The 9007-nt window shown below is 35.7% G+C and overlaps 1 protein-coding gene across 3 annotated transcripts in view; it reads left to right on the top strand.

Annotated features, from left to right (window-relative positions):
* The window catches only part of cacnb3a (calcium channel, voltage-dependent, beta 3a), a 29797-nt gene that overhangs the window by 875 nt on the left and 19915 nt on the right, over window positions 1–9007 (top strand). For all 3 annotated transcript variants that reach the window (XM_024292964.2, XM_024292965.2, XM_036212802.1), the window contains exon 2: window positions 2486–2578. In XM_024292964.2, coding sequence (XP_024148732.1) covers window positions 2486–2578 — 93 coding nt within the window. The remainder of the gene's footprint in view (window positions 1–2485; window positions 2579–9007) is intronic.

The raw sequence follows: 9007 nt of genomic DNA, 5'->3' as shown, positions 1-9007 counted from the left end.
TTTTTGGCAAGCTGATACTTTTCCCCGCTGTACTCCCACCTCACTGCGGATCGATCCTCGAGCCCATACATCCATCCACCATGTTTTACATTCCGCTTAAATATCGATGCATTTTTTTGTATTTTAGGCCTAAATATACATTAATATTGTTATTTTAGGAGCTTTTCTATACGATACATTGCGTTTTCCTGACACAGTGAAGCCACACAGCAACATCCCGGTTTGCAGGTGTTTTTGTTGGTGTGAACGTGCAGGTTCTGTGCCACCTGTGGCCTAAATCCACACATTATTTTTAATTTAATGTGGAAAAACAGCTCATTTATATACTAGATATGTCCTATGCATCCATTTAAAATTCCTTCTGGTATCTCTGGGATTTTTGCAGCTCCTGTTTCTTCTGTTGGTATGACCAGATTATGAAACTTAGGCTGCAGAGCACAAAAAAAAAATAAATAAAAAAACTCCCACTTCTGCTTCAAAGAACTAGGACAATCACTAATCATGTAGTTTGTGGTGTTTTCAAATGATTAATTCTAGTTTTGCTTCACATCCAAGTTCTTTTCCTTCATTTTTAAATTAATTTTTTTCCCATTCTTTCCAAAAATGTATATCTAGTTTATTCAATTGTATGTCTATTTTGTGCAATTTTTTTTCTTTTTTCTGCCATTTTTGTTTAATTTCCATAATTTTGCATTATTTTTCCAATTTTTATCTCTTTTACTGGCTTGAAATTCTTACTTGGGATGCACCAAAATAGAAATCTGTGGCTGAAGTCAAATAATAATTGAAATGCTTGGCCGAATAGTTATCATGCATGGATGTTAAAGGGTCTATCTCCTTTAAAATAAACTTTTTTTGAGCTTTCAAGTGTATTATAATGTTAATTCCTCAAAAAAAAACCAACCCCAAAGTGGTAGTTTTGATCCATTCATGCATCTCTGAGCATTCCTCTGAGCACCAGCCCCTCCCAACCCACGAAGACAAGCAGGTCCCCACATTGTGATGTCACAAAGTGGGAACTGCCCCTTCAAGGAAAAGTCTGCGCTGCACTCCATCTTTTCTATAATTTGGCATTTTCTTTTGATCTTTTGAACTAAGTGGAAAAATTCATAAATAGTAAATTAAAAAGAAATTCAATTATAAATTTTGAACATATTGTTTGTTTTAGCTTTGATAATAAAAGCATCGTAAATATTGTCAATTTACTACTATTTCAAACCAAGTTCTATTCAAACAAATAAGAATTAAATAAATAGATTTTTTTGGTTGTATTACAGAATTACATCAACTTTTTTGAGTTTATATATATATATATTTTTACTCATATTTCTCCTGCTGTAATTATTCTGTGTTAGAATATGATTGCTAATGTTATTACTTTGTTTTGGATGTAGTTGTATAATCATCTGTAAGTTAATGACGAGTCTGCCAGGACCGCCCCCAGGCTAACTCAGCCACACCCACTTTCTTTGCTGAGCTAGCGGTGATCAGCATAATGCTCTCATTTTATATGCACAGACAGTACTCCCAACCTTTTTTTAAAAATTCAGAACAAAAGACTGCGGATGTGCGCTGTCCGCTCTCTGGATGGGGCTCCGCTGTGCGAAGATGGATCTCAGCAGCGCAGCATCTCCTTCGGATGCAAACATTTCATGCAAGCGTCTTAAGTTGTTTAAGTTTTTGTGACGAACCGGAAGAAAAATGTGTGAATACATGAAACTGTGAATAAAGAAACGTTATATGCGGGGGAACACTGTGCATCTTTGCAAACGTTCGGATGTTGTTTGTTTTTGTAAGCAAGGCCGACTCTAGGTTGACATCATCAAATAGGCGGCACCCACAAAGACTAAAAGGCGGAGCCTCAGAGATCAAGTCGTATTACTTCTGGAAAGTGTATAGGAAAAGGAACTCGCAAAAATGACTAATTTTTTTTAAACTTGTTCTTTAGTGTGCCAAAGGTAATATATCATCACAAATATGCATATAGTTTACCCTGTATTGCTTAGGAATTGCACGATATAGGACCTTAAAGTTTCATTATTTTTAACATTTCCGTTTTTTCAAGCATGTTTGCCACGGACAGAGTTCTGCTGTCTTTTCTTTCAATCTCTCTTTCATGCTAAAGACTTTCGCAGACATAAGCCTTCCTAATAATTTAGTTCAAAATTTGATGCAAACAGCTCTTTTGTCGCTCTGTCACTTTAAAAAGACCTCCAAACTGCTGACATATTTAAGAAGGCACTATAGATCATTGATGAATGTTGATTAACCAAACTTGTGTCAGATGTCACCATTTGGCCTTACTTTAGCTCACTCCCACCAAAGACCAAATTTAAATTTTTTGCAATGTTCAGCCAAATATATTTGCTGAATATAGCGTGCATCCCTAAAAATACATGCATTGTATTCATAAGAATTACAACACATTCTAAAAACCATCTAAATTTTTTTTTCTAAATTCCTCCGTGTCGTTTTCTCCATTCAGCTGCCCAGGAAACTGCCTAAGCGCAAGAGCCGCTTCAAACGCTCCGATGGCAGCACTTCCTCCGACACCACCTCCAGCTTCATCAAACGGCAGGTAAGCAGCTCTGTTTGTGCATTCATTTATTTCATGTGTATTTCTGGCTGCCGCTGACGTTCAAACGCTGATCATCAAAGACCATCAGTGACAGCGGTTGAAAATATCCTATGGAAAATGTAGGTGAGCGTGAACAAAGCTCCAGCCGTATCTGTAGTGTTTCACTAGATTGTAATCCAGCAACTAATATTTCTCAGGATTAAATAGTTCTGAAATGAAGATTTTTCTAGTTGGGCCTTTTTCATTTGTGTTCAAATAACTGTCAGTTTCTGTTCATTTTCTTCACCCTGCAGTTGCTTGTATATTTGTGGCCACCAGAGGGCAGCCAAAGGTTTGGGTTAAAACAAATCTGCTTTTTAATTACTGTGGAGATTCAGTTTTATTTAAGGCGATATGTCTGGATGGAAAAAAAACATAAAGTTGAAAGCTGAAGTTCTCTAGAGTGAGCTGATTAGAGGGGAGCAGTGATTGACCACACTGTTGTTTCTGATGTTTGAGGAGTTTGAACTCCAGATTTGTGCAGGCTATGGAAAGAAAAGAGCAGGATCTGCTATTGACAGAAAACATAGACATATTCCAAGCTTGACCTGTTTGGTTCTCATTGTGCTCTTAAAATTCTCTCAGAGTCAGATTTACAAACATACGAACCCAATATATTCACCAACTACTGATTGTATCTCTTATCAGCATTCTTTTTATAAACAGGTACAATTTGGGCCAAGGAAGACTTTTTAGCAGCACAGTCCTTCTGGAAAAACAAGTCTGGGATTTTGGGGTAAAAGTTTTTATTTTGTTTTAGTATCAGAAGGATTTTTTTTTAAGTTTGAAGCCCCTTTAGCTCCAGCATTTGTATTCATAATTTAATTTAAAGTCAAATTTTCAAATTTTTGAGCTGAGTCTTAACATCCAACATTTCTGCTCTCAGTCAGAGCAAATCAAAAAATACCTGATTCCTATTGAACTCTATTAGCAACCATTAAATGTGAGCTCACGTTTGCCCTCTACCTGTTAGGAAGAGCTACTGCCTCTCTCACCTTCTATCTTTTTGGTTTATAACAGATCAGAACACTAAATAAACAATAGACTAATAATTATTATATAGAGAGTGAATGAGAGTGATAAATGATAAAAATGTCTATAATGCTATTTAACATTTTAATAAAGCATTATACATACACAAATTAGGAAAGGAGTTGTGCCATCTAAGATGAAGCAAAGCTGCAGCCTCATCTCACATTTTACCATGTAAAAACAGGAAATACATAAAATACAGCAATTTTGATTGTATAAATGATCACTAATATTTAAATCAAATAGAAATTTAATTTATTGCACAGATGAGTGGACAAATATTTACTTTGTTATACTATACATCTGACTTATAGCACATCCCTGGTATCATTCCCATTTTTTCTTTTACATTTGTCAATATTTGACCCGGGTTTAAAGAATCAATTAATCAATTTGAATCAGTCCGAGTCCAGTAAACAAATAACTGATTCATAAAACTAGAGATTGACCTTCTTTATCTATTTCCAAGGAATCTTTTCTCCTTGACATTAGTCTTCTCTCTCGAGAACCTCAGAGATTTGAATTGTTTGGTGGGAAACAAACATGGCGGGAGACGATAGAAAGCTTTGAAAAAAAGCGAATTATTAAAAGCTACTGTTTAAATGTGTGAAACTATATGGAAATCGAATCAGAAAAAAAAAACTGAATCGAATCGATTCTGAACATTATTGTTGATATTAAGATTAAGATTAAGAAAAACCTTTATTTGTCCCACAATGGGGAAATTGCAAAATATCCAGCCCGAGTCAACAGTCGGTGTGTTTAAATATTTTACTTCTACATTTTTTGTGTCTATATTTTGGACACTGCTTATCTGATTTTTGCATTCTGGTTTCACCAACCATATGACAACAGTCAATTTTTTAAATACCCATTCAGAAGAAAATCTGTGTTTTTAACATGTTCTTGTTGCATTTTTCTGATGATGGATGACATATATAAAGAAAATTAAGCTTTAAATTGCAATTCTGAGAATGTCTTTATTCAAATTGTTGTGAATCAGGAGGAGATGAATAAATGTTGTTTGAAAAAGAGCTTATATGTGATGTAGGAACAAGCTCTCCGCTCTATGCTCTCAGCCACAAGAAGGGGAAGAGGGGCGGGGTTGCTTTGCACCAACAGTCCCGCCTGAAAATATGCTCCAGAAATCCTCGTTTTTTTGATTTTGGCTTAAAATGGCATAATCATAAGTAAAGACCACTTTGATAATAGATGAAAAGATGATCGGAGTGAGTTTTCTTTCCTCTTCTGACAGAACTCACAGTCATGCAACTTTCAAAAACACAAGTAAAGTGAAGTAAAAAAAAACACTTGCATGCAGGGAAGCTGCAACTGTGTACAAGTAAGATGTCAGATACACAGCTAGATGGCATTGTTGCCCCGTCTGAGGTCCACTTTATTGTGTTGGTCTATTTTTAACTTCTAACTATTTTTAACTGTGAGCTGTAATTCATTTTGATCTGGACTCTGCGCGTCAGCCTGATTGGACAGAAAAAATCCTCAAGACACCTTCACTGAAATTCTACTTCTGTTCCTCATTTCATTGTGGTGTAAATCCTTTTTTTAAGCGTGAACAAACATTTACTGCATTATATATGGAATAGAAGGAATGTTTTTGTATGTGTTTCCCACATTTTAATCACATTGAAGTCAGACTGATTCAAAGTGGATGCATCAATTATAAAAGTTCAACAAACATTAAAAATATATGTCAATTCCTTAAAATGTAAAGGTAAGGTATAAATCTAAATGGAAAAGCAATACTAGTATTTTTACTAGGGATGTAAAAGATATTAGACATGTATCAAAAAATCAAGCAACACCAGTATCGCTTGAAAACCACAGATATGAACACGATTTTGTTGGTTAAATGGTATTAAATCAATCAAAACATAAATAATTGATTTAATCAGTTTCTCTATGTGTTTTTTTTCTATCGTCTTTGTCTTTTTATATTCATGTGATGCAAACAAAAAGACGTGCAATCATAAGCTTGCTTCTTCCAAGTCAATACCTGAATACATTTCTCTGTCAAATGCCATGCATTATTATTTATACCGTTAAATGCCTTATGAATAAGAAATATTTTGATTTTTTGGGTAGAAGAATCAGACCATATTCTGTCGCCAAAAAGTTAGTTGATTCCTTTATGTATAGATTCATGGACCATGTATCGAGGCGTATCGAATCGTGTGAGAGGGGGAGATACCTCTAGTTTTTATACATAAATCTAAAATGCCTTTAATTATTGAACATTAACTGATGTATGCATGTTAATCTAATTAATAACACTAAACATATGGTGTAAATGTAAAATTATTTATTTTAAAAACATGCAGGTTTTAGACTGTAAGCATTAATTGAGTCTAAAATGTATGGCAATCATGATGTGACAACATTTAGTAATAATAATGTATGTTTTGTGTAAAATATGTCGTCATAATTTCAAGTCCCATTAGCTATGCAATAATCAGTGTTTCACACATTAAAATTTAATATTTAATGTCATTTTAATGTTGTTTAAATAGGATTATTGTAAAAGGAAAAACCTCATAAAATACCAAGACTAACTTAACTTTAATTAGTTGATGTACACATAAGGCTGGGCGATAAAATGATAAATATATTGATCGTGATGCATTTTCTCGATAGAGGAATGAGTCTATCGCGAGAGACTTTTATTTTGAATGGTCTAAAATTGAAATTTGCCAGGTCACGCCACTCATGAGACATCACACCCCCGCGGTCACTTACGCTAATCTTCTCTTGTGACGCCATCCACTCTCTCCTGCAATTCACACCAGACGCGCATTTTTCCGCGATGGTCGACAGGCGCTTCAGTTTTTTATTTTTTTTTTTATTTTTGCCATCATGGGTAAATTAACCTAAAAATATGACCCAATGTTTCTGCTAACAAGAAGTGCTCTCTGCTTCTCTGTTCTTTTTTTAAACCCAAAACTTAGCGCAACCCCCCCTCCCCCGAGTTGGCCCACTTCGTTTATCAGTGTGTCTGTCTGCTTTGTGTGTGTGTGTGTGTATGTTGTGATTGTATATTTATTTTTATCTCTACCTTTTGCTTAGATCCCAAAATATTACCGCATTTGTGAGTTGCGGTGTTTTATTTTGAAAAATAAGTTATATTTTAGAAATAAACCAGATTTTCTCATATATAATAACTTCCTACCATTGACATGGATCGCACAAAATAGAGCAGACGACACCGGAATGACTCGCTGCGCGCTCCGCGCCTGGTGTGAGCCACACTATAGGTTAACAAGGGTGCCGAATGGAAGCGGCATCCGTTCCACAGCGTTCCGCGGCGCTTCCGCGTCCAGTGTGAAGCAGGCGTCACGTTTAGTTTCGGTTGATGAAGCCGTGGAACTGGAAGACAAACCCACTGGACTTAAAGCAGCAACCAAAAGTTTAATAAAAGTGTGGATTTATTAGCATGATGCTAATGCTAACGAGCTGTTTCGTGCTCCGCCTGATGTAAACACGGACCAGTTTAAAGTCGGACAATGTTTTTACTGACTGAACTTTTAAGACGTGGCAGATAAATACAACAAAATTAACTTGTAGGACATTCATTAAAAATAAAAACTCTTTAAAATATAATGATAAACCTGAATCTACTGTATTTTATCAGCAGGTGTTACACAAAACCACAACCTGTATCAGATGTGATAAACCCCCCGCCTCCTTCATTGTGAGAGCACTTCAGCTAATGTCAATGATATATATGAACAATAGTGCAAATTTTTGTTTTCAGGCTGTTTTTGTTATAGTTTAATATAAATGTATCACAGATTTAGGAAATCTCTAGTGAATCTCTAAATTTTTTTCTCAGCTAAATAATATTTAAATCTAAATAACATGCTTTGATTAAACATTTCTTTGTTCAAATTTGACACATTATTAGGTTATATATCGCGATATATATTGTTATCGCTCAATATGGAAAAAGCTGTATCGAGATATAATAAATTCCATGTCGCCCAGCCCACACAGTTTAAATAGTCTTACAGTATTCTCAGTGTGCTGTTTGGTGGTAAAAAAAAATAATAATAAAAAGAAAATATATTTCATAATTGTGAATTTAAGAAAATAATGTTTTTTCCTTAATAAAAGAGAGTTAATAAACAGCATCACTGACATTTCTAAAGCATAAAAAAATTCTTCCTTTTATTGTGAGGCACTAAAGGAAAAAAGCTGAGGCGGCATCTTCAGAAGGAACATTTGCTGTCCTGATTGGTGGAGAAGAAACTGAAACTCTTCAGATTCTTAAAGATTAAACTCTTCCTTCTGCTCATTTCAAAAGCCTAAGGCAGGGTGGAGAGTACTGGGTTCATCGAACACCACCTTTATTCAGTCATTACCTCCACGCCCCCTCCTGCTCCCACTGGGGTTGTGACAAAGTGTTTAATGCAGAGGGAGTTAAAATCACAAACAGAGCAGATCCCTTCTTGGCTGTGATAGGGGTGGGGTGAGGATGGAGGAGCGGTGGAGTATGACTCATTTCTGCAGCAGGATACAGTATGGATCTATGGTGTTCTATGTAGGACATGAGGCTGTGGAACAGGAGAATTCTTAAAGGAGGGGGTGCGTGATATAACAACAGCTTCCTCTGTGCTGGAGAATTGGACTTTTAGGGGGGAACAAATGAGAGAGATGTAAATTTGGGGAGAAAAAGAAAAAGGGTGGGGTGGGGGGGCTGAGCGAGTGACGCAAATGCTGCTGTTGTGTTGTGATGAGATGAGGTTAGAGGAGAAGATGCTGCCGGTGCCTCCAGTGCAGGTTGTCCCTTTATTAGGGGACGGGACAGTGCAGTCTGCATACGGCATGTAGTAGAAAGAGTGGGGGGGCACCATCACTTCATTAAATGAGTAAGTACATTTAATTTTTTTTTTTTCCTTGTCTGGTTTTCTTTTACTCCAGTCTGCATTATTTCCATCACATCGAAGGTCTTTCATCTGTTTTTTCTTCTACCTTCACATGATCTCCTTTTTTTTCTTTATTCTTTCTTTACCAAAGCTTCTCTCTTTTTTGCAGTGTTATGGCTATTTGTTTTGGTATGCAGTACTCTAGATTTTAAGCATTGACATCATGGAGTGATTTATTTTGCTAATTGACTTAAAAATTTCATTTAAATTTGTAGTTTTCTTGATGTTCACATTTCTGAAGCTATAAAGTTTTGTGTTTTAGCTGTTCCAGCAACTAAAATACAACTGTATACTAGGGTTGTATACTGGATTGTGGTATTAATCCAGCGATATGGTACGTATCGCGATACATGGCTCAAAGGACAATACATATCGCGATATATCCAGAACAGTCTTTTACTTTATAAAAAAAAAAAAA

The sequence above is a fragment of the Oryzias melastigma genome, linkage group LG7 (assembly GCF_002922805.2).
Source record: "Oryzias melastigma strain HK-1 linkage group LG7, ASM292280v2, whole genome shotgun sequence".
NCBI lineage: Eukaryota > Metazoa > Chordata > Actinopteri > Beloniformes > Adrianichthyidae > Oryzias > Oryzias melastigma.
Note: the sequence above shows the minus strand (reverse complement) of the source record. Positions and strands in the feature narration are given on the sequence as shown.